Below are 26,497 nucleotides of genomic sequence, written 5' to 3'. Positions count from 1 at the left end.
TAGTTTGTGCCTTTAATTAGGTTGAAAGGTAAAACTTAAGTCATGTTACCATTTCTGATCCAGTGATAAGGATGTTTAATGCTCATGACTAAAAGGTAAGGGTTTGGTTGTCAAACCTTTGGGGATCTGAAGTGTTACATAGTTTACATTTCTCTTTAATTGGATTTCTGTGTTTTAGTTGCTCTTAAAATTCAACATTTAAAAACAGGAGTGTTTGCATGTATAAAGTGTGCAGTGGCGTGGAAACAAGTGCACCATGTGTATCTGGGATTCATCTCCAATATGTATTTCTCGTTACATTTCTAGCGACATCTACTGGAGAACTTGGGTATCTCAGCTTGCTTCTACTGAGAGACGTCATCGGTGGTATCCAAGCCTCCGTGCAGCATCAGAGGGAACCGAGCAGCTTCAGTATCTCCACTGTGATCCTGCGCCAGGCGTCCAGCGTCGTGCTCAAGGTCGGAAATGACACCAATTCCGCGTCGTTTTATTTATTTTTTTGTAGAATGTGTGAACGCACATGCGCTTTAAACTGCTCTGAATCTGAGTGCGTTGAGAAACTGCAGCACGTGAGACTCCGTTTCGACGGCTTTCATTTCTGTTTTTATAATTTTGAATAATTGTTATTATTTTTGATTGATTCTATACTTTTATTTTATTTATTCAAAAACACGACTATGAGTCTACATCCGTCTGCGCGCGCCGCATGTTGCGACTGTTGTAACGAATGCGCGCGGCGCCGTTTGCGGTCTCGCAGTAACGTGACGTGTTTATGCAACGACTGTTTACCGTTGACCGTTAGAGCGCAGGTCTGCGCGGTTAAAACGCCTGTTAATGCGCTGATCGGCAGCCATGTGCACGGCGGACACGCGCGTAATCCGGTGTGTAAAACAGGCTCGAGGCGCGCGCCCGTTTCATTAGATTCGGATTAGAATTTGCCGCATAGGTGGCTCGCGCGCGCTTGTTACCTTGGCGACGGAACGGTTTGGGGAAAACATGGCCGACTTGTTTGTTTATTTGTTTGTTTGCCTATCTATCTATCTATCTATCTATCTATCTATCTATCTATCTATCTATCTATCTATCTATCTATCTATCTATCTATCTATCTATCTATCTATCTATCTATCTATCTATCTATCTATCTATCTATTTTTAATGCGCATATTTAGTGCTAAATTACAGTTTTTCTCAGTTGCTTTGTGGCGTTTCTCAGATCAGACATGAATTTCTCAAAATGACTTGTTCCACCTCCACATCATTTAGTAATTTGTGCACATCATAAAAACATTTCTTGTTGCTTTGATCAAATTGCGAAAGCTTTTGTATACTCATTTAATCGATTGTGTACAAGTGTCTTCTGTTTCCTACATAATCAGTTGTTTATGTTCGTGTTGATCAAAATATATTAGAGTGGTATACCGGTTTCACCCGAATAGTCTTAACCCCCAAAACATCTCAGCATCAGTTCATTTTTAAGTCATTGAATGCAAAATGGTTAAACCAGCTGGCGTCACCTGTCACCTAACATTTTTATTGAACTTTTTTTTTGTAAATGTGTTGAATTGCTGAATTGTGCAGATGAATCTTGAATGTCAGTAATGAAGGAGAGTGTATGGCATCAGTTTAACCAATAATCAACTAGATCTCTAAAACAGGTCAAAGGTGAATCTTGTGAACCCTTAATTGGAAAGTGTATACAGACAGAGCAAAACAAATAATTATACATTCTGAAAATGGAGTAACAACCAAGAAATGAACGGACACTATTACATTACAGTAAAAGTGTGAATCCTTTCCGGTCTTATGCAATCAATATATATATTAAATATGCAATCAAATAAATTTATTAGTGCTATTGATTACAGACGAAATTCAGCCTTGTGCATTTTCAATTATTGTAATCCAAACCGTAGTTTATATCAGGAAATCCTGAAACTGTGCAGCGTCATACTGACAACATGAACATTTTGATGAACTTGTTTGTGAACAATGAGAAAAAGACTTGTTATTCTGATGGGTATGAGATGTTCATTCACACACATACTTACTTTTAAAAGAGGAACTTTTGCAAGAAATCCAATGTATTGTGCTGCTTGTACAAATGTTTTGAAAATGAACTTACTGGTTTGCAGATATTAAGAATGATTTGAGAAAAACTGTAATATACATCATAATATTCTCAAACCATAAATCAAAAAGGCTTATTTGTGGATAGTGCATCTCAAGATGTTTGGTCTGTGTAGACCAACATCTTTGTTTTCCACAAAATAAATCTTATAAGGGTCTTCACCCTCCAGAATAAGTTTGACAGACAGACAAGATAGAGAGCTATGAAGTTGTTTTAGTTTACAGTTTTTCTCCTTTGCTTTGGGGCATCTCCTAAAAGTAAGTGTTTGTGTCAGTGAACAATTTATTGCTATCAGAATGACATGTCCTTTTGTCATTGTTCACAAATAAGATCGACAAAATGTTTGGTCATGTTGTCAGTATGACGGCGCACAAGCTCAGTATTTTCTGATATACACTACGGTTTGGATTACAGTGATTGGAAATGCACACGGTTGATTTTCTTCTGTTTGACATGAATGAAAAAATCAACAGTACAAATGTATTTATTTTATTGCATATTTAATTTTATATTGATTGCAAAAGACTGGACAAGATTCTCACTTTTACTTTACTGTAATAGTGTCTGTTTTATGGTTTGTTCATCAACTTTCAGAAATTGTAATTCTGTGTTTTGCTCTGTCACCAATAGAAGGTTCACAAGATTCGTGACCTGTTTTAAAGAAGTATTTCGTTATTGGTTGATCTGATTCTGTTTACTCGCCTTGTAAGAAAGGATTCCTATTTAGTTGTATTTCCATGCTTCACCACTAGAGGCAGATATACAGTTTACCAAGCAATGACAAGCTACCTGTGACATCACAGTACACCGTCCTCCACCAAGAGTATAAAAGGCCAGAACACGGAGCCGCGGCAGGCATTCTGTATCACGCAACCCACCGAACAGCAGCAAGCAGAAGACAGCAAGAATCACCTCATATACAATCAATTCTATACCCAGTAATGTATTGTGTTCTGAATCCTGTATCGTGTTTTTACTGACGCGCTGGGGCGAGTACAATCCACTGATCAGCGCATAGCAGATAGTGAGAATCCTTATATGGTCCTTTGAGCTAGATAGGAAAACTTCCTAACATTTGGTCCTTCAAGCCGGATAGGAAAAACTTCCCAATACGCCTTCATTAGTGACATTTAAGATTCAACTGTACATTGGGTCAATTCAAGACACATTTACATAAAAAAAGTTTATTAGAAATTTAAGCTTCCCAGATGATGACAAGCTGCTTTTCCAAGCTGAAAAATGGCCTACTAACTTGCCAACTTTGACCACTGAGTTGTATTTTCCAGCTTTTTATGTCATACATTTAACAGTATACTTACAGCAATTATGGCATCATAAATAAGGATCACAGTGTACACAATTAATGATTCAGTTTGTGTCTTATTTTAGGCTCAGTTAGTCTGCTGTAACCCAAAACTATGGGAAAGGAAAAGCTGCACATCAATATAGTGGTCATTGGTCATGTGGACTCTGGGAAGTCCACCACCACTGGGCACCTCATCTACAAGTGTGGCGGCATCGACAAAAGGACCATTGAGAAGTTTGAGAAGGAGGCTGCTGAGGTGAAACATTTAAATTTAGATCAGATGTTGAGATTTAGTTTCATAAACTAATATATTTGACAGAACTTTCAAATTGTCTCTAAGGGATGAATAGTCTTATTTTATAGCACAATGTACATTTTAGTTTATCATATAATGCATATAAAAATCATAAAACTAATTTGAAATAAACAATTTTTATGAACTGATCTCTAACTTTATATTTTTTCAGATGGGTAAAGGTTCTTTTAAGTATGCATGGGTTTTGGATAAGCTGAAGGCTGAGAGGGAGAGGGGCATCACCATCGATATCTCCCTTTGGAAGTTTGAGACCAGCAAGTACTATGTCACCATCATTGATGCCCCTGGACACAGAGACTTTATTAAAAACATGATCACTGGTACCTCCCAGGTATGTTTCTTGAAAATATAATTTGATTCCATATATTTTGTCATGGAATCAATAATAAATGAACTATGCAATCAGATAAATACATTTGTGCTGCTGAAATTCATAAACCATACAGAAGAAATTCAGCCTTTCAATCATTATAAGCCAAACGGTAGTTTATATCCGGTTATACTGAAACTGCACCGTCATACTGACAACATGACTAAACATAAACAACCTTGTTTGTAATCAAAAGGACTTGTCATTCTGATAGCAATGATATGCTAATTGACACAAACACTTACTTTTGAGAGGTGAACTAATGATTTTGAGAAAAGTACAGGCATTTGCAAGAAATACAATATGTTGTGCTGTTTGTACAAATTGGTCTAAGAATGCACTTACTGGTTTGCAATTATTAAGGATGATTCTAGAAATGCCCCAAAGCATCTGAGAACAGCTGACGATTACATTTAGTAGATTTTCCTCTTCTGTCTGTGAACACAGGCAGACTGTGCTGTACTAATCGTGGCAGCAGGCGTGGGTGAGTTTGAAGCCGGCATCTCAAAGAATGGTCAGACCCGTGAGCATGCCCTACTGGCATACACGCTGGGTGTGAAGCAGCTGATCGTGGGCGTCAACAAAATGGACTCCACTGAGCCTAATTACAGCCAGAAGCGCTATGAAGAGATTGTGAAGGAAGTCAGCACCTACATCAAGAAGATTGGCTACAACCCAGAGACAGTGGCCTTTGTGCCGATCTCTGGCTGGAATGGAGACAACATGCTGGAGGCTAGCCCAAATGTTAGTAAAATGCTGAGCATGAATAATTGCAAGACATTGATCAATCCTAAACAATCAGACATCAAAGATGTACAATGATGTCACATTTTATATGATTGAGAAAATGACTTTATGACTGTATGGTTTGTATTGTATTTCACAGATGACATGGTTTAAGGGCTGGAAGATCAACCGCAAGGACGGAAGCATCTCAGGAACGACTCTATTAGAGGCTCTGGATGGTATTCAGCCTCCAACCCGGCCAACTGACAAACCACTGCGCCTCCCACTCCAGGATGTTTACAAGATTGGAGGTGAGGTAACACATTTTTCTAGCCCAGACAGGAGGATTTTATTTAAAAAAAAACAAAAAAAAAAAACATATTTAGTCATCAATGTAAAAGTCTTGCTCCAAGTGCTATTACAGTTTTCTCAGTTGCTTTGGAGTGTTTCCCAGTTCAGAAATGAAATTCCTAAAACTACTTGTTCAACCTCCACATCATGTAGTCACTTGTGTAAGTCATAAAATCGATTTCTAATTTATAATCAAATTGTGAATGCTTTGGTGCATTCATTTAATTAATTGTGTACAATAGATTGTACAATTGTGTACAATCAGTTCATTGCACAAGTCATTGAATGCAAAATGGTTAAACCAGCTGGCATAATTTGTCCAGCTCATCTTCTTCACATTTTTAGTAAACATCATGAATTGTACACATGAATCCTAAATGTCACTAATGAAGGGGAGTGTATGGCATCATATCAACCAGTGATCAACTAGATCTCCAAAATAGGTCAAAAATGTATCTCAAGAACCTCAATTGGCATTGAGTATACAGACTGTGCAAAACAGAATAACAAAAATGGATGAACAACCAGTATATGAGTGAACATTAGTACACTGCAGTAAAATTGTAAATCCTGTCTCTTGCAATCAATATCCCACATACAGTAACGTGTAAATTTGTGTTGTTGAAATTCATGTGATACAGAAAAAAGTTTTTTAGCCTTGTGCATTTTCATTCCAAACCGGAGTTTACATCAGGATATACTGAAACTGTGCATATTGACAACATGACTAAGCATTTTTTACTATCTTGTTTTTAACAATGACAAAAGGACTTGTTCTGGCATGGGATATGTTTATTCATTGACACAAATACTTATATAATAAAAAAATTATTTTGAGAAAAGTCCAGGCTTTTGCAAGTAAACCATTCTGTGTGCTGTTTGTACAGATAGTTTTGAGAAATGCACTTACTGGTTTGCAAATATTAAGAACGATTTGAGAAATGCTCCAAAGCAACTGATAAAGCTGATAATAGAGACAGCACTCTGAAAATTGAAGTCTTCTTCTCATTCGCAGGTATCGGTACAGTCCCAGTTGGCCGTGTTGAGACTGGTATATTGAAACCGGGCATGGTTGTGACATTTGCCCCTGTAAATGTAACCACTGAGGTTAAGTCTGTGGAGATGCATCACGAGGCTTTGTCTGAGGCATTGCCTGGGGATAATGTGGGATTTAATGTAAAAAACGTCTCTGTCAAGGATATCCGTCGTGGGAATGTTGCGGGAGATAGCAAGAATGACCCGCCACAGGAAGCTGCTAGCTTCACTGCTCAGGTGAGCAGACAGCTCCATAGCTTCCCTTTTTGCTTGCAGATTGTTTATAGCCGGTAATATTTCAAGTTAGATAACCAAAATCTGGCAAGAATATAAGCTAATAAGAAACAAAAGATCAATGTTCTTGTAAGAACTTACTCTTTTGTGGTTCATATATCTCATCTGTTGTTTTTCATTTACACAAAGGTCATCATCTTGAACCACCCAGGCCAGATAAGTGCTGGCTACGCTCCAGTGTTGGACTGCCACACAGCCCACATTGCCTGCAAGTTTGCTGAACTGAAGGAGAAGATTGACCGTCGTTCAGGGAAGAAGCTAGAGGACAACCCCAAATCGCTCAAATCCGGTGACGCTGCCATTGTGGACATGATCCCAGGCAAGCCCATGTGTGTGGAGAGCTTCTCTGAGTACCCTCCTCTTGGTAAGGTATCTTTCAGATGACCACCTTCTAGTTTTATTAAAGTGGTCCTCGAGTGTAAAAAACTTTGTGTTTCTCTCTACTAGGGCGATTTGCAGTACGTGACATGCGTCAGACGGTGGCAGTAGGCGTCATTAAGGTGGTGGAAAAGAAGACGTCCACTTCAGGCAAAATCACCAAGTCTGCCCAGAAGGCCCAGAAGAACAAATGAATATTGTGCAGGGCTGCAATCTCTCGAGACAGCCACAGCAGAATCCACGTCATCCATACGCTCCTTAGCTTAATAGTCAAAGCCTGGCAAATTATCACAATGCATCGCAAGAGTAGACGAAGGAAAAAACAACAACTAACCAACCGCTCTGACAATGATGATTTTAGTTAATATATTGTACCATTGTATTTATAGTTTCTAGTTTCTAGTCTGAAGTGTCAGTAGATGTTCTGTGAATATTACCAGCACCTTATAGTGTAGATTAAGTAAAGGAAATGGTGATTGTTTCCATCTTTCCTGCTTAATGTGCAAAAGTCTGAAACCTTTCCTAACATTGACCAGCTATAGTATGTAGCTAATGTCCCTAAATGTGATCTGGCATGCAAATGCAATCAGCCTTTTCTGCTTCTTGTAGTCAAGGGATTTTTTTTGTTTTACTCTGGTCCGTATGAAGCTGATATGTTTGTGACATAGCTTTAAAACTTGTATCGTTTCTGGCTGCATGCATGAAGCTACGCTAGTGCACTTTAATGAGACTCCCTTAGCACTTTGAGAAAGCACGAGCTTAATACTTTGCACTTGCACTCATGTACTTTAACATTTACATATATATTTCTCCATAAGCTCATATAATAAAACATTGAGCACTCTTTTTTTCTTTTTTTTCTTTTTTTTTTTTTTAGTTTTGCTTATAAAAATGAAGCATACTAACATCTAAATTGAGACTAAAAGGATTGGCAATTAGAGCTTAGCAAGGTTTCCTGCAAAAATTATTATTATTATTATTATTATTAGTAGTAGTAGTAGTAGTGGTAGTAGTAGTATCATACGTCTTCCTTCTTTTCTTTCGGCTAGGTTATCTATGGCATCCAATAGAACAATCTGGCAAAAAGTTGTGAAATTTAGCACAGTGATTAAGGAAGGTTTAAGAAACATTAGCAATGTACATAAGAGCTTTGAACGTTTTTAAATGAAAATACATGAAACAAACAGGAACAATAAGTGCTAGTTCGTGTTTAAGGAAAAGGTAGGTCTTCACCCATCGTTTGAAGATAGGCAGTGACTCAGCTAGGACATCTAGGGGAAGTTAATTCCATCACCTTGGTGCCACCATTGAGTCAAATTTGGTCCTAATTTAGAAGTTGTTTTATGGTCATATAATTTTATCTATGTTCAGAAGCCAGTTGTCTCTGTGTCATGCTGAGTTCAACACTTCAGTGCAGTTTTTCTTCTTCAGACTCATCACCAAATTTTTTGAATACTATAAATGTTTTGCCTGTAATCCGTCAACACATCCGATATCAAAGTCACCAAACAGAAAGTAAGTATGGTAGCTTCAGGGACAAAGCTTGGTAAACATGTTTAGGATTATGAACAGGTTATGCAACAAAGTTCATGCCCATGCCACCTATTGGCAACTTCTCCAAAGTTACAATAAATCTGTCTCACATTATCTTAACACCACACTGAACAAAAATTATAAAAGGAATTTTGCTATTCAAAATCATGGTGATTTTGAATATCAGAGGTGGGAAGTAAGAAGTACAAATACTTTGTTACTGTTCTTAAGTAGATTTTTCTGGTATCAGAACTTGAACACAATGAAGTTATGGGAAAGAGTAGTGGAAGCCAGGCTGCGAGAAGAGGTGACCATCTGTGAGCAGCAGTATGGTTTCATGCCGAGAAAGAGCACCACAGACGCATTATTTGCTTTGAGAATGTTGACGGAGAAGTATAGAGAAGGTCAGAAGGAGTTGCATTGTGTGTTTGTGGATTTAGAGAAAGCGTACGACAGAGTGCCGAGAGAGAGAGGAGTTGATGGACAGGAGTCTCCATGGACTATGATGTTTGCGGATGATATTGTGATTTGTGGTGAGAGTAGGGAGCAGGTTGAGAAGAGCCTGGAGAGGTGAAGATATGTGCTGGAGAGAAGGGGAATGAAAGTCAGTGGGAGTAAGACAGAGTACATGTGTGTGAATTAGAGGAGTGATGCGGTTGCAGGGAGAAGAGGTGGAGAAGGTGGAGTTCAGGTACCTGGGGTCAACAGTGCAGCGTAATGGAGAGTGTGTTAGAGAAGTGAAGAAAAGAGTGCAGGCAGGGTGAAGTGGGTGGAGGAGAGTGGCAGGAGTGATTTGTGATAAAAGAGTATCTGCAAGAGTGAAAGGGAAAGTTTATAGCTGAAGATGTTGAGGTTTTCGTTAGAGGGACAGCGCATGTAGGACGTTTTGGAAACAAGGTGAGGGAGGTGAGATTGAGAAGGTTTGGACATGTGCAGAGGAGGGACATGGGGTATATCAGTAGGAGAATGCAGAGGATGGAGCCACCAGGAAGGAGGAAAAGAGGAAGACCAAGGAGGAGGTTTATGGATGTGGCGAGGAAAGACATGCAGGTAGTTGATGTGAAAGAGGCAGATGTAGAGGACAGGGGGGTATGGAGACAGATGATCTGTTGTGGCGACCCCTAATGGAAGAAGACAAAAGAAGAAGAAGAAGAAGCTCTATATCAAGTTTGGTTTCACTAATAATAAACATACATTTGCATAAAGCATCCATATTTTCCATGCCAATGTTGATTAGAGTATTAAGAACTCTATCATGAGTTAACTCAAGACAATCGTGCGAGTAATTACAATTTAATATTTTAATCGACTGACAGCCCTAACAGTAGTATGACGTGAGGTTCAGTTACCAGCATGGCACTAAAACAGGTCGAAGTAATGGATACTTTTTACTTAAGTACATGTCAGAGCCCAAACTTCTTTACTTTAACATGAGTAAAAGGGTGTAGTCAGTACTTCAACTTTTACCAGAGTCTTTTAAGACATGAGTATCTGCACTTCTACTTAGGTGAAGGATGTGTGTACTTTTGCCACCTCTGAGTAGTAGTAACAGTACATTATTAGTAAACAGAGCAGTAAAAAATTGTGAGTAGCAAATACAGATTTTGAAATACATGAATCTTGACAGACTTTTCTATTTACGTATCAGGATTTACTCCTCTATACCTTACTTCCTTCTGCTAGCTTGCAAACTGTTTCTCTAGCAACTAAAATCTGCATGTCTGAAACCCTATTTCAAGGCTCTTTATGACAGACAGATGTTTTTCATTATTTTCAAAACACTTTGGTCACACTAGCTGGGCATGTTAACAGATTATCAACATCTCACAAAAATAGCTTGCAATCTATATGGCTAACCTGAGACAAACTCTAGTTCAGTTGTATATGCATTTATTTGTACAAGTATAACTGAGTGTTTCAGGTGTGTTTTTAGCTGAGTATGTATCACTGTTTTAGCATATTGCACTCAATTTGGTGTCATTACTAATGATGTAGATATGTACTAGGAGCATAGACTACTTTTTTTTTTTTTTTTTTTTTTTTTTTTACAAAAATACTCCAGCTATTAATATACAGTACCTAAATATTAATTAGTTCTCTACATCTGTGGTTCATATTCAAAATGAGCAAATCTGTTAGCAAATCACCACAAAACTCCACATGGTTTTAGAGAAGCTGAAATCACTGCTTCGGCACAGAACAGGACACAATAAACAAGGAGAATCTATCGCTACTCATTATTTAATTATGATTTTTTTATTCAAAACTGTACAGCATTAAACAGTAAAAGGTACCCTTCATTATGTCTGGGACGTCAAATATTTAAACAAAAACAAAAGACTTCACAATGTAATGTAACATTTAAAAGACGTAAAAACATTTTTTATTTATTTTTTATTTTTTGTAGCAAAGATTTGAAGTTGGCTTGACAAAAACAGAATATAGTACCTATAAATATAGCTCATACTATACGTTATAGGATATGTAACAGCGTCTGTTTTTTTTTTGTTTTTTTTTAGTTTTTCAGAATTATAAAAAATAACAGTTGTAATTTGTTGCACCTGTTTCTACTTTTACAGTATTACTGTTATTAACTGTACAACAACAGGGTCCTCATACACAAGGGATGTTCAAGAATTTCTCTTCATAGGGGCAAAGAGGTTAAACCAAGCCATAATCATGATGGTTTTATTGAGGATATGTGTGTGTGTGTGTGTGTGTGTGTGTGTGTGTGTGTGTGTGTGTGTGTGTGTGTGTGTGTGTGTGTGGCTCAGTCAAATATCATGGAAAAAAGCAGCCAAATAAGTACTAAACAATAAATAGTAATAAATACTGATGTTAAAGATATATGAATAAATACTAACAGTACCATCTGTTTCGAATAGATTAACGTGCACTGCATAAATCTACACTGCTTTAAAAGCAGGTTCTGAGATTACGTTCTGTCTGTGTACGCTGCATTCTTAGGGACTGCTGCAGGACTGTACCATTTAAAAAATGTTTGAATAGCCAACAGCTTCTTCATTCTACCTCACTTGGAGCATTTATGTTGTTATTGTTTTTCCATTGACAGGCTAGGATTTTATTTCTCAATGTGGAATCACTGCGCTGGGTTTGGGTTTGTTTGCTTGGCATGTTCGTCATCCAGTTACACATCAAAAAATAAAAATAAATAAAAAATTTAACATGCGTGCACACAAACACATACACAAAAACAAACAAACAAACAAAAAAAACCCTAAAGTGTAAAGTCTTGGCTTTTTATCCAACAAACATAATCATAGGTGCCTCACAATGAGAAACCTATGAGTAATAAGTTTGCATTTCTGCTTTATTCAATGCCTCTACTTTTGTAATTTTTTTTTCTTTTCATCACACATGAATATCCCAAAAAATCCCTGTATCGATCAAATAGAGGCTTTAAACCTGGCTTGTGTAATCTCATGCTTGATAGCCTTTATCTCCCTGACATTACCTCTAGAGCTGCCCCCACTCACAACTCTCCCTTTTGACGTCATTCTATATCTGAGAAAAAAAAGACTTTAGCATATCCTAATACAAGCACATAAAATTGTCAAGCCAACTTGTTCATAAACCTTCCTTAATTTATGTGGTTCGGACTTGCAACATCATTAATACTTTCTTTGCTTTTTTTATTGGTGGCATGCAAATTCTCAGTTATGGCACTTTTACCTATGTGGTTTGTTTTAGGCAAGTGTGAACATAGCAATCGCACTTAGGTGTGGACCAAAATGGCCAGTCTGAAACCAAGTGAGTGAATACTGAAGCAATTAGATTGACTTGAGAACACAATTCAACCCTGATTCAACCCATTCACATGAAATAGTCAATTCATAACAGATACATTTCCGATCCAACCTATCTCGACATTTTTTTGGTTTTGACACACGAAATGAAAGATGACCCAAATGAAAATAAACAAAGTTTTACTTTTTTGTTCTGCATTAAAAAACAATGGAACATGTGAAAAAGCGCCATTTCATTATATTGCAATTTCCCTTGTTAGGCTCAAACTAACAGTGCTTTAGAAATAGCACACTGCATGCAATGAAATGTTTTCATGTAGGTTCACTTTGTGATTTTTTTTTTCTTCACAAATAAACCAGTATATAACAATAATATATAAAATTAGATCATAAAAGAAAAGAAAATTGAATAAAACAATACACCATACTCTTCTTGCCTCCCCAGCATTTCAGTTCCAGCTTCTAAAATAAAATAGTTAAAAGTAAGACATAGCCTTCAAGCAAGTTTCATGCCCTTGAAGAAGAATAAGAGTTCATCATGTCCATGACTTATTGTTTTAACCAAACATGTGGCAATATGAAAGGCTTTGTACCACCCAATTTGGGGGCCAGGCCAAGGCCATCTCTTGTTGCACTCTCTGTCCTCAAAAGTTCAGAGGAGAAATTGGAATTTGCAGTAGGCTGTGGCATGAAGCCAAAGCCTGGGGACCGAGTCTGAACTGAGTTCTCCAGGTCTCCATCTGCAATAAAAAGATCGGCCTCTTGCCAGCCACCTCCTCCCACCTCGCTCTCTGCAGCCAAGGAGTCCTGACTGCTGCTGGCTGAGAGGCTGTGGTGCCCATCAACCTCTGGTATACCAATGAGGTCCTGAACATTAAAGGATTTTCCCACAGCCTGGTCACCTCCCTCTGGCACCGAGGAGGATGAGAGCTCCACCAGAGGATCCATCTCCATGCCCATCTCTGGGCTCATATGTCTCCTCCAGGAAGCGTCCTCTTTGGTGTTGGGCCGATTTCTAATGCTCGGTGCCAAGTCCTGCTGGGACCTGTTTGAATAAGATGGGGGAAACTGATCAGAAAAACTAGACTGAGACTGTGTTGATCCCTTGTTCAGTTGGCCTGACTGAGGTGGAAACAGGGGCAGCTGAAACCTGGCAGTTGCTGGAGGGGGTGGAGGAGGGCTGGCCAGTCTGGGAAAATGCACCCCACCATGGTGAATATTGTTTGCCATGAATACAGGTGGGCAGTCTGCAGTGGGTGTAGCAAGAGGCTGAAGAGGAGATGGGCTAAATGGTGAGGCAGAACTGGGTTTGTCGTCTCCAGAAGGTGACCCTGATGAGTTGTTCAAGTTGAAGTTGAACTCATTGGGCGCCAAGATGAGATGGAATCCCCGGGGGAAGTTGGAATTATTCATTTGGCTGAATTGTGAAGGAGAGGAGAGATCTTTGGAAAAGACCGGGCTTGGGTAGTCTGTTGTTTGTGCCAGCTCGAAAAGGGGCAGAGAAGACAGGCTGAGAGCTGACGAAGTGCCTTTTTGCAAAACCTGCCGGTAGACGTCAAGCAATGAATCCAACTTGGATTCAATAGATTGTACCTAAACAGGGGACATGGAAAAACTTAAGCATTTAATGACAAAAATTATATAAAAAAATACAATAAAATTTAGTTGTAGTGAAATGTAACACCCCTGTATTGTACCTTTAGTTCTACTCCCTGTAGTCATTCCATTTCAATTCGGCTAATCTTTCTCATCTATCACATTTAAAATTTTCGTATAGTAGCTTCAGTTAAACATAGAAACTACAGACAAGGTAAACTTCAGATATTTTATCTAAATCACAAATATTAAAATTGTAAACCACTTTTCTAACAGATCCATAATGTTCATGCACCACCAGTTGATTTTTTGTTTAATACAGAGTTACTGTTTGACAGTTCTGCATGTCAGCATCAGCAAAAATCCAAAACCATAGATTTTCCGGGTTGCGGCTGCGCTGGAGCAGCTGAGAATGTCTGCTGTTATTGTACAATACAAGAGCGGCCTCTAGAGGCAAATCACTGACACCACATGCTTGTTTTAAGATGAGACAGTATGCTGTACCTCAATCATGTTAATTCATAGTGTATTAACTAAAATTAAAAGATAAAATTTAAATTTTAGTAAATGTTAGCAAATTAACAAACAATAAGCAAAACTGCAGTTATTAACTTCAGTTAATGTTACAAATGGAATCCTACTTTAAAGCGTTACCATTTCACAACACATAACAGTCACGCTTAAGATCACAATCTTTGAATGTCGTCATAAACTCCAGAGCATTAAAATTACATTTATATAATTTTTTTTTCTTTTTGTAAGAATAGTTCACCTATTTAAAATGCAGTATTTTTGTTTTGTTTTTTATCCAGTAAATATATAAAAAAAACTATTGGTTGATTTATTGATTATCGGCAAGTACGATGCAAACTAGTATTTTAGTTGTTCCTATGTTGTTTCTAGTTTCATCCTACTTCCCAAAACATTCGCATGTTGTGGCCAAAACAGGGGTGTGTGCTATTACTGGACCATCTTTGTGCTATATAACCAGCTAAAGTCACATCACCTAACAATTTATTATCTATCAGCAATGCTTTTATTCTCCCGCAACCCGCCCACACATCATTATTTTACCGCCCGCACCCGCATTCACCAATCAAATCTTGTTCTGCGCCGCACTCATTTGCATCCAGTGCAGGTCTCTACTCTATAGAACGGCATGTTTTATATTTCATCCTGTACAAAGCACTTGAGCATCAAATGTGCTTACCGCTGTGATAATGGGCTTTTATAAATCAAATATATTTGAATTTGGGTTACAACAGTACAATGTTTGCTACTAATCATACACACTCACCTGCCTCTCAACCTTACACACCCTCCCCAACATGCTGACGTCCTCCATCAGATCTCCATCAGACAGCATCTTCTCCCTCAGCTTCTTATCTACAGGCACTTGCCCCTTCCCCAGGATCTGATCAACCCTAAGACACACAGTAACATTATATATTTTTCCAGATCAGACACACAAAAACAAACACATCTATCTACGAGTTAGCGTGACGGTAAGATAACACAACTGCTTAAAAATGGATGAAGGCGAAACATCAGCACAAAAAGCAACAAACTGTATAATTATCACGATCAAACGATTCAATTTTTAGGCACTGTTGTGGTTTTCATGTACATACAGTGGTCCCCCAGAACTCATGGGGGTTACGTTCTAAGCGAGTTCCGAAAATCTGAGAATGTAAATTCATCTGGAAATGATGTCACTTCAATACAACAATGTGTTATAGAAATGTTATGAAATTTGTTAGTTAAAACAGTTTAAAATGTTTTTTTCCCAACGTTTCTGAACATTCGGTCCTTCTGCGGATTCCCGCGAATTGCTGTTAGTTATGTTCCAAATGAGAACCCGCCAATTTTCCGAGCCGGGAATGATCGGGATTGACTGTATTAGCATTTTTTATTAAATTTTGTTATAATATTGTTTTATTAAATCCAAAGTGATTGTAATATTGGAAATCTGAGAGTTTGTTAATCCTGTTATGTGTGTGGAGGACACACTACATTTCACTGCTATAGTGCGATTTACCTCGTCTGTAAACTTTTAATCCGGCACAACATGTCCAGGTGTCCTGCTGAGTACTGCTCGATCACGTCTTTGACGTCATATGGACGCAGAGTCTCCTTAAACTTCTTCTTTGCAACATGGAATTTCATGATCCTGTATGTATTAGATGTGAACATTATCATGTTAATGGAGATATATATTACTAGGGAACATAAATAAATAAACAAACAAACAAATAAATAAATAAATAATGCAAAAATAACATAAAATGTCTAATCTTCATTAATTAATTAATAAACACATGTTCGAATTATGTGAACATTATGTTCAAAGTTTCAAGTGGGATTCAAGTATGCATGTTGGCTGGTATGCTGCTGCACAAGTATGCTAGTATGCATGGAATTCCAGCTACTACACATATGAATTCATGTTGTTTTCCATAATGGCATTATGCAAGGCAAGTAAAGGAAAAAAGCTGAAAACAGACCATTGATAAGTACTTTCATATTCAAGCCACTAGGGGGCAGTAAAATGCAAAAAAAAAAAAAAAAAACCCTGACAGACACTACTGTTTTTGGCTGTTGTAAAATCTAAATAGCGAGACTATTTCTTTAATGATAAAACTAATTGCTTTAAGGAAAAAAAAATCGTACAGCATAACAAGAGAAATGGAAGTTTACCCAGAGAAAACCTTGAACCTTTGTTTTCCTCTTTTAACTCTAATATGGCACCAGTTCCCACCACCTCAAACACATGTACACCTCCCACACACACCCGTACAGCATCTTCCAAAGCCTCGTTTCAAGGCTAAAACAACATTTGTACACAATCCACACTTGAGCACAATTACAACACAGCAATGACAACCAGAAGGCTGATACTGAAGCTAGCCACTGGCAGAACACTGAATTCATCATAACACTATAACATGCTCTCATTCCTGCAATACTGCCACATGAGACATGCCTCATTTTCTCTCTTTCTTTCTGATAGTGTAGCAGTCAATAACTGTAGGCCTCTAACCTGACCCTTAAGTATACTTAGGTTTCAAGGAGTGTGAATATGCTAGTACGATAGTGTTCAAATTCTGAAGATTTCTAGTTGGCAAGTATAAAAGTATTTAAGTATACAGTACAAGTATTCATGTTAGCTGGTATACCTGGTGCACAAGCATGCTAGTATGCATGCAATACGTACAGTATGTATATTTGCATATTTGTGTTATTTTTCACAACAGTAGTATGCGAGTAAACCAATATTCAAATGCTGAAGCATGCATGCATGAAGTATGGACAGTAAGGTGCTGGATAGTATGCTTATCCATCACATTGTCTAGTATGCTAGTACGCATGGAAAAACTCCCTGAGATGAGATAAGGAAGAAACCTTGAGAGGAACCAGACTCAAACAGCGACCCACCCTTATCTGGGTGGCACCAAATGTCCACTCATTACAGTTACATCATTGTTGAGGTACTGTTATGTGATGGTTCTTAAATGCAAGACTGTTCATGCAAATTGCAGTCCTAAATTGGAATAGGATGTTTATATTACTTACAATGCAAATACCAGTGTTCAAGTACACTCGCATGCTGGTTGGATAACGTTCTATGGCTCAAGTAAGCAACTTGTATGAAATTGTCGTAGTGGTTAGCATGCTAGTGTTCGAATGTGCAAGTATGCATTCAACTGTACTATATATCCCTGTAGTCTTTTAATCTAGTGTGCAAGCATGCACGTGTGAGTGAAGGTTGTCCAGTGCTTAGTCACCAGAAAGTTTAAACACCCCCCCCCCCCCCTACAGCATTCTTGTGTCGTTAGTCCCCCATTGCTCTGCTTAATGTTTACTTTTTAACAGTGATTTAACTGAAAGTGGTGTAAGAGTGTAACAGCATGAGGGTGTGTTGAGGTGTACCGGACTGCTCGGATGACGGACTTCACTGCCGGTGACAAGTCCTCAGCGGACATCTCACAGTGGCAGCCTTTTTCATCCACGCCCTCCTCTGGTGCTATATTAGCTTCACCTGCTCCAACACACACACACACACACACACACACACACACACACACACACACACACACACACACACACACACACACACACAAACAAAAGCACACATGTCAGTTCACTCCCTCCTGCAGTCAAGTACAGTTCCACTTAGTCATCAGTTTCAGAGAGCTCTTTTTATTGTTACATTAAAATGGAGAAAAATAAAACAAAAAGAAAGAAGAAAGTCTATTAGACTATAAATGTATTCAGCACAAAAGAGTCACAAAAAAAAGTAAATGAATAAAAAAGAGGACAAAACATCAACAAGAAAGAAACAAAGACAGAAAAGTGGAATTACAGCAAAAAAAACCAAAACACAACTATTCGTATTGTCTTCAGTACTGTTACAAGAAAAATAGATATTCAAAGACGGCATAGTATTAAAGTATGCTAATATACCGTAAACATTTGCCAGCATTTTACTAGCATACATATGCATATATGCATGTTTCAAGTCAAGTAGCTTTATTACCATTTCAACTCTATAAAGTACTAAAAAAGAATCGTTGGCAAATAGTTGGCAATTGTATCATGATGTATCGTTTGTAACACATTTTCATTGGTAAAAACTGATTTATTTATATATAATCATTAGTAAATGTGCTGTAGTTTTATTATTGAAAAGGTGACTAATAATTTGTGACCCATATTTTATATGTAGATAGATTTCTCTTCAATAAACTGTTTCTCAAGCACGTTGTCTCAACACCACTTTTAAATATGACACTACGGAGATTGAGGCGTGTCCTGAGAGTCACATAGAATACAGATTAACATGGCAGAGGTAGAGCTGCATCTTCCTGGATTCAGAAGAGAAAAAGAAATAGTTTAATTTAATCTTTTTTCATAAATTTTTTTTTTTGACATTAAATCGTTGAATCGAATCAAAATCGCATCGCATCACATCGGTAGCTGCTTCATATGTATCTTTATTGTATCGTATCATTGGCTATGCATCGAGATGCGAATCGCATCTGCCTCAGTTATGGAGATGCACATCCCTAGTGTTCATGTTCGCTAGTATGTTAGCATTAAAGTATACAAGATTGCTAAAAACATGTATGCTAATGCATGCATGTTTCTTATTATGCTAGAGCTTAACCATTCATGTATGCTAGTTTGCTTGCATTTGCATGTAAGTATACTAGAAAGCATGCTAGTGCTCAATTATGTAACTCATCCAATCTTATGCATGCATATATTTAGGCAAGTATGCATTCTTTTTTTTTTTGAGTATTCAAATATACATGCCTGGCAGTATGTATTGAAGTGTGAAACTGTGCTAGCATAATCTTTTGCTAGTATGTATGTATTTGAATGTAAAGGAAGTTTCCAAGTATGTTAGTGTATGTTGTAGTAGTCATATTTAATATTATGCTAGTGTTCAATCAGGAAATTATGCTTGCAAATGTTCCAGCTTGTAGTATTTTATAGATGGTAGCATGCTGCTCAGGCATGCAAACAAGCATTCATACTAGCACACGAGTACATGAACATTTGCTAGTATGCTTGTGTATGCATGTTTGCTAGCATGTTACTGTTAAAGCATGTAAGTATGCCAGTTGTTCAGAATGCACTTTGAGCCATTTCTATTAGCTTTAAAAAAATTCTGAACCGAATTCTTGACAAAAAAAAAAAAAACAACAAAAAAAAACCGCTGGAAGAGGTCAGAGCTGAGAATACATGTGCGTGGGTATATGCGAGTACAGTTTGCATGTTTGGATGTCTGATGAAACCACTGTATTCCCAGAGACCCAGAGAGGAGACAGGATCTGCAGTGTCAGCCCACAGAGAAAGGGATGAAGAAGGGATGGAGAAAAAAATAAAGGGCGAGAACAGATCCTGTCTCAGCAGGAGATTTCTGGGGAACCATCTGTCCCTGATGAAATATTGCTCGAAAAAAAAAAATATTATCCATCGTTTGTGTCAGGTGTTCACATGGTGCTTTACTAATGATAGTAAAACTTATAATATATAAAACTTCTCCTGTAATTAAACTATTCTAATCAAAGTGAGCTAAGAAATCTAGAAAGGAGTTCATCCAAAATGTTTGTGTTATTTTTTTAAATAAACGACTAATGTAAAGAAAAACTTTATAAAATGAAGCATTGTGTTCGCATCATAGTAACCGCAATTACAGATTCATAGAGCAGTGGAATAAATCCTGCAATCGGATTGAGCAGAAAGTGTTTGTTACATAATCCTTCATTCATTCATTCATTTTCTCCTGCTTATCCGTAATTCGGGTCGCGGGGGCAGCAGTCTAAGCAGGCCCCCGCCTTCGACTGCTGCCCAATCCTCACAGCACCGTCCCTTACGGTCCCTCCTCGTAAGGGACCCCCGGAGCATAGAGGGTTAAGGGCCTTGCTCAAGAGCCCAAGATTATGTTACATAATCAATATTTTAATTAATTACACGTGGCTGTTTGAGTTTCTTTTTCTTTCGGCTTCTCCCATCAGGGTGGCTGTTTGAGTTTAAATACTGTAATTATGTAAAACTGAGTGTGCATGCTTGCTAGTATGCTAGTTTCAAATATGTAAATAATTTTTTTCCCCTAGTTTTCTGCTAGATATTAACATGTATGGCATTTGGCAGACAAATTTACCCAGAGTAACTAACATTTATCTCATTTATACAAGTGAGCAGATAAGGGCCTTGCTCAAGGGCCCAGCACAGGCAGCTTGGTATACTGGTATTGAACTTACAACCACTTTTGTTTTACATGAATATGTAAATTCTTTTGTATGAATTATACATGTTTACTAGTATATATTATTATAATATATATTAGTTTTGAAGTATGCATTTACTTTGTCATTCTGAATTGCGGTACACAAGAATGCTAGTATGTAAGTATATTTGTAAGTATACTACAAATATATAAAACTATATATATATATATACATTCAGTATATTCAATATATAAGTATATATTTAAAATACTATATCTACTAATGTTTAAGCAGGCAATGGTATTACGCGACTATGCAAAATTTTCAAGTAGACAATTAAACTTTCTTACATTTCTGATAGAAAATCTCATTACAAGAGTTTTTTTTCCTATTATTTTTTGTTGTAGAACAAAAAGGGGTTAGATTAATAATTTTTGCAAAAACACTGTCCTGTATTTGATCAAAAGAATTTGCATTTTTTAAATTCTATTGACTTATTTTGAGGAACCATTATGGTAAATCAGAGCCTGCATTTTTATACATTTTCCTGTTTTTCTGGCAATTTGACAAGTTTAATATCACAATGAAGTCTCACCATCGTTGGTGGAGCGGGACTGGCTCTTAAGGCGTAGAGAGGGTCGAAAGCGAGTGCGGTCGTTGAAGCTCCAGCTCTTCTGCACTTTGACCGGACTGGATCCGTCGGCACTGATCTCAGCACCTGGGGAACGCCGGTCTGTGACAGATGTCTGTCTGCTCTTGATGGTCTGACCGCGAGGACTGGCCATCCTTACACGGTCTTTAAAGCTCAGCTTCTGACTAATAGGCAAAAGAAGGAGAAATATCAAGAGCAAGAACGTGAGAGCGCTCCACAGAATTTAAGATGCTGTAATAAAACACTGTAAGAAGGCATGTTGCTTGCAAGCTGCACACAATCTCATTCACTGACACTTCGTTCTATTAGTTTCTGTCTTGGCAATACACATCCTCTCTTATCCCATGCCACCAGAGGCCATTTTCTTTTATAACCAAGTGCACAATTTATGTGATTCTGACAGAAAGGTGTTTGCATATTGCATGTTCTTGCTCAAGGTTCAGCTCTAATTTACACAAGTTTCCAGAAATTCTACACATAATATTTTATAGTATTTTTTGAACTATTTTCTGACCAAGCTTAAGCTGAAAAACCACGTGCAGCAACCTTTATAGCTATGCATTTTTATAGTTTATTGTATAACTCGATTCGTTAGTGTTTTATAGTAAACCTTCTACTCCAACGTTTATGGTACTGTATGTTTGCTTCCCCAACAATAACCACAGTTTTTATATGACTCAACTCATGAAAAATAACCACCAGTTGAATTGAACGTAAAAGACGTTAATTTCAACAGTAATAAACAACTTTCCTACAAAGTCATTTGTATAAAATTCAACTTGGAACTGTTACTTGGAAAGCCTACGAATGCTGCTTGGGTATGAAGAAAAGAGCTAAATAATTGTATTTTAGTAGGCACAGCAAAAATCTTATTAGTAATAATATTGCTTAGATAGAATGCAAAAAAGTCCACTATATTAACTAAGACATGAGAAGTTATCACTTTAAGCATGAGCATGCACTGTCTGTGTGAATTTTCATTTGCAAGCAAGGTTCTTTGAAAGTAATCTGTTTGCAGCAGCGGCTCGTGACCATAATTTTGATGGGGCAATATATAACGGCATAGACTTTCACACCGTTAACTGAAAGGACTATCACACCTAACTTGTGCTACTACCTGTACATTTTTTAAACTACATAACAGGAACTGTACACCAATTTTCAATGACAGAACCCAGAGACATACTGTGACCAAGAAGCCACAACCCCAGCACAAATGAATGCTTTGTAAAAACATCCTCACACAATACAGTGTCCTTAGATGATCAAATCTGACATGCTGTAACCCTGCCACCTTATGCTTTCACTTGTAAACAAATTACAGATGTGAATGTTTTTCGATCACAGTTTTACTGTAATGAAGGTAGAATTTAATACAATTTTCATTTTATAACTAATTGTTGTATATTGATTAAACATGTTAACCACATCAGTGAAAAGAATGAATAATATAGCCTAAAAAGACACCAGTATTCATTTTGCATTTACATTTTTTTCAGTTGTGGTGTCAGTGCAGGTGTGTTACTCTTTGCAATTAATCACAGTGTGCAAGATGTAACATTAATTGTTCTGTCTGCTGCCTTTCCTCCACTCACATTCATAGAGTGAACATGGACAGCATGATTTTTGCCTCAGTGGACCTTTGCTTATAAAAACTCCCAAGCTATATGATTCAAACACACTGCAACGTGACTTTACAACATCAAATCAATGGAACATGGAATTTAAAATGTATCAACTTTGTAAAGATTAAACATTTGTTAAATGGATCATTTATATGGTTAAAGCTCTGTCCCACCTGCCACTATGGATGAGCCACTACTGCAAATGATACTACTAGACTGTGGAGATAAGCACACTGCAGATAGATATCACTTCCACTCTGACTCAATCTGACGAACAAAACTAAATCTCCCAATGTTCCCAGTTGTCCATGCATTTAAGTTCAAAGTCAGTCTAGCATTCCGGAACGGATCAGAGCACGATGCATGGCACATATACCTCCTTGAACTCAGTTTCCTGCGAAGTCCGCGCTTATCACTAAGACCCTTACTAGGATCAAGGGAGAGATACAGGTACAATGTTGTTAGATTGATTGCTTTCTCTTGGTGGATGACTGATTTGTATCTCACATGGTCTTCGGTATGTAGCCGTTCCTAGTTTCCACTAGAACAACGTATGGAAAAGTTTATAATGAGCAGTGAGTCAGAAGGCAGGTGACTTGAGATTCATTTGGAAGCAATGAATGCTTCAGAAAACCACATTAATCTTAAGAAGGGGCCTCGTTTTCGCACCTCATTTACATCTTTTGTATGGTGATTTGGTGATCATTTCCCATTCTGGATAAATTATATTATTTAGTTTGGTTTGGCAATTTTTTTCCCCCCATTCGGCCAAAGGCCATTATTCTCTCTCCTTAGAAACCGTGCACTAATTATGATGGAAAATCATGCAGCTGGCTGTAAGGATGTCAATTTCAGCTATTTGACAGCAGCAGCCATTATTTTCTCTCTTTACCTCGAAACGATGTCCCCTGATGGACCATATATCACAGATATGTGACAAACATGTGCGTGCGCACACACACATTTAGCTTTAGAACACATCTGCATGATTGTAAGATAATTAGAGATTGGAAGTGAGATTCTTTAGTATCCTTATTTCTTTTAATTATCATTTGGCCTACTCCACAACACGTTTAAAACTTATGGACTCAATTGTACAAGACCTGCTTTTGTGTTTACATTATCGAGTACAGACTAATGAAATTTCAAGAAAAAACATACTAACTTTGTCGATGTCTCCGATTGATCCTTCCTTTAGTAGAGGTGGAAGGATACATGGGAAGAAAAAGAAGAACACATAAATACCTCTTGCTACAGGTATGTATTATATTGATATGACAAAGAAATATTACATTTTAAGAGTGAACAACTGGATAAAATTGAAAGCATAAAGTTAAAGCATCTGAGTTTAAAGGAAAGGCATTCAGTCATTATGGCAGACATGCACGCATTCAGTGATGCAGTAGTACTGCAAGCAAAGATACAAAGCAGTGTGAGATTTATACTGAATATATTTGGTGTGTAAAATAATTAACATGCTTGACTTTGTGGTGTAATTAGTTGCTTTTGAATTTTTCAGGCTCAAATATGTCAAATTGTTTCTCGGCCACTTTCTCAAACCTGTTCCTCTTCACCCTTTCACAGCACACTTTGGTTCAAGTTTGTCTTTCCATGCTTTTTGTTGTTTAATACTGTTAAATAAACAAGGTCAATATATTGTTTCTTTTTTTTTTTTCTAGTGTTAGTGTCGTTTGTTCCGGCAGCGGAATATAAAAAAATAACGATCTCCATTAATGCCTGTTGAACTGCTAATATTTATAGTATATATATATATATATATATATATACACACAGTGAAAAAAATAAGTATTTGAACACCCTGCTATTTTGCAAGTTCTCCCACTTAGAAATCATGGAGGGGTCTGAAATTGTCATCGTAGGTGCATGTCCACTGTGAGAGACATAATCTAAAAAAATAAATCCAGAAATCACAATATATGATTTTTAAACTAATTATTTGTATGATACAGCTGCAAATAAGTATTTGAACACCTGTCTATCAGCTAGAATTCTGACCCACAAAGACCTGTTAGTCTGCCTTTAAAATGTCCACCTCCACTACATTTATTATCCTAAATTAGATGCACCTGTTTGAGGTCGTTTGCTGCATAAAGACACCTGTCCACCCCATACAATCAGTAAGAATCCAACTACTAACATGGCCAAGTCCAAGGAGCTGTCCAAAGACACTAGAGACAAAATTGTACACCTCCACAAGGCTGGAAAGGGCTACGGGGAAATTGCCAAGCAGCTTGGTGAAAAAAGGTCCACTGTTGGAGCAATCATTAGAAAATGGAAGAAGCTAAACATGACTGTCAATCTCCCTCGGACTGGGGCTCCATGCAAGATCTCACCTCGTGGGGTCTCAATGATCCTAAGGAAGGTGAGAAATCAGCCCAGAACTACACGGGAGAAGCTGGTCAATGACCTGAAAAGAGCTGGGACCACCGTTTCCAAGGTTACTGTTGATAATACACTAAGACGTCATGGTTTGAAATCATGCATGGCACGGAAGGTTTCCCTGCTTAAACCAGCACATGTCCAGGCACGTCTTAAGTTTGCCAATGACCATTTGGATGATCCAGAGGAGTCATGGGAGAAAGTCATGTGGTCAGATGAGACTAAAATAGATCTTTTTGGTCATAATTCCACTAAACGTGTTTGGAGGAAAAAGAATGATGAGTACCATCCCAAGAACACCATCCCTACTGTGAAGCATGGGGGTGGTAGCATCATGCTTTGGGGGTGTTTTTCTGCACATGGGACAGGGCGACTGCACTGTATTAAGGAGAGGATGACCGGGGCCATGTATTGCGAGATTTTGGGGAACAACCTCCTTCCCTCAGTTAGAGCATTGAAGATGGGTCGAGGCTGGGTCTTCCAACATGACAATACCCGAAGCACACAGCCAGGATAACCAAGGAGTGGCTCTGTAAGAAGCATATCAAGGTTCTGGCGTGGCCTAGCCAGTCTCCAGACCTAAACCCAATAGAGAATCTTTGGAGGGAGCTCAAACTCCGTGTTTCTCAGCGACCGGCCAGAAACCTGACTGATCTAGAGAAGATCTGTGAGGAGGAGTGGGCCAAAATCCCTCCTGCAGTGTGTGCAAACCTGGTGAAAAACTACAGGAAATGTTTGACCTCTGTAATTGCAAACAAAGGCTACTGTACCAAATATTAACATTGACTTTCTCAGGTGTTCAAATACTTATTTGCAGCTGCATCATACAAATAAATAGTTAAAAAATCATATATTGTGATTTCTGGATTTTTTTTTTTAGATTATGTCTCTCACAGTGGACATGCACCTACGATGACAATTTCAGACCCCTCCATGATTTCTAAGTGGGAGAACTTGCAAAATAGCAGGGTGTTCGAATACTTATTTTTTTCACTGTGTGTATATATATATACTATAAATATTAGCAGTTCAACAGGCATTAATGGAGATCGTTATTTTTTTATATATATATATATAGCTCCCTATGTGCTTTTTACAAAAAACAGTGAGAAATTGAGGGTAATAGAGAACAACAACAGGGATTTCAGTAATTACATATAAATAAATAAATAAATAAATAGATAGATAGATAGATAGATAGATAGATAGATAGATAGATAGATAGATAGATAGATAGATAGATAGATAGATAGATAGATAGATAGATAGATAGATAGATA

At 37.7% G+C, this 26,497-nt stretch overlaps 2 protein-coding genes across 3 annotated transcripts in view; one reads left to right on the top strand and one right to left on the bottom strand.

Annotated features, from left to right (window-relative positions):
* The first annotated feature begins 318 nt into the window (after nucleotides 1–318).
* eef1a1b (eukaryotic translation elongation factor 1 alpha 1b) lies at nucleotides 319–7,753 on the top strand. Its single transcript, XM_083522975.1, has 8 exons — nucleotides 319–458; nucleotides 3,521–3,693; nucleotides 3,905–4,084; nucleotides 4,571–4,867; nucleotides 5,010–5,160; nucleotides 6,216–6,472; nucleotides 6,659–6,893; nucleotides 6,977–7,753. The coding sequence occupies exons 2-8, from the start codon at nucleotides 3,550–3,552 to the stop codon at nucleotides 7,099–7,101; spliced, it is 1,389 nt and encodes a 462-aa protein (XP_083379101.1). The 5' UTR covers nucleotides 319–458; nucleotides 3,521–3,549; the 3' UTR covers nucleotides 7,102–7,753.
* A 3,372-nt stretch (nucleotides 7,754–11,125) lies between these two features.
* Nucleotides 11,126–26,497, bottom strand: part of kcnq5b (potassium voltage-gated channel, KQT-like subfamily, member 5b) — a 110,944-nt gene continuing 95,572 nt past the window's right edge. The window contains exons 9-15 of one of the 2 annotated variants that reach the window (XM_083522951.1): nucleotides 23,983–24,009; nucleotides 23,194–23,244; nucleotides 21,136–21,356; nucleotides 17,734–17,842; nucleotides 15,842–15,973; nucleotides 15,101–15,227; nucleotides 11,126–13,800 (exon numbers count right to left, since the gene is read on the bottom strand). In XM_083522951.1, the coding sequence (XP_083379077.1) occupies nucleotides 12,757–13,800; nucleotides 15,101–15,227; nucleotides 15,842–15,973; nucleotides 17,734–17,842; nucleotides 21,136–21,356; nucleotides 23,194–23,244; nucleotides 23,983–24,009 (1,711 nt within the window). In that variant the 3' untranslated portion in view covers nucleotides 11,126–12,756. The remainder of the gene's footprint in view (nucleotides 13,801–15,100; nucleotides 15,228–15,841; nucleotides 15,974–17,733; nucleotides 17,843–21,135; nucleotides 21,357–23,193; nucleotides 23,245–23,982; nucleotides 24,010–26,497) is intronic. The other variant, XM_083522952.1, reaches the window with a different exon arrangement.

This window comes from Silurus aristotelis, assembly GCF_946808225.1.
Source record: "Silurus aristotelis genome assembly, chromosome: 20".
Taxonomy (NCBI): Eukaryota; Metazoa; Chordata; class Actinopteri; order Siluriformes; family Siluridae; genus Silurus; species Silurus aristotelis.
Note: the sequence above shows the minus strand (reverse complement) of the source record. Positions and strands in the feature narration are given on the sequence as shown.

Excerpts from the sequence above, each read along its gene's own strand:
- eef1a1b (XM_083522975.1), top strand. The coding sequence starts at position 3,550 with ATGGGAAAGGAAAAGCTGCACATCAATATAGTGGTCATTGGTCATGTG. Across the intron at positions 4,868-5,009 it reads TGCTGGAGGCTAGCCCAAAT|ATGACATGGTTTAAGGGCTG; the intron begins GTTAGTAAAATG and ends TGTATTTCACAG. Across the intron at positions 6,473-6,658 it reads CTGCTAGCTTCACTGCTCAG|GTCATCATCTTGAACCACCC; the intron begins GTGAGCAGACAG and ends ATTTACACAAAG.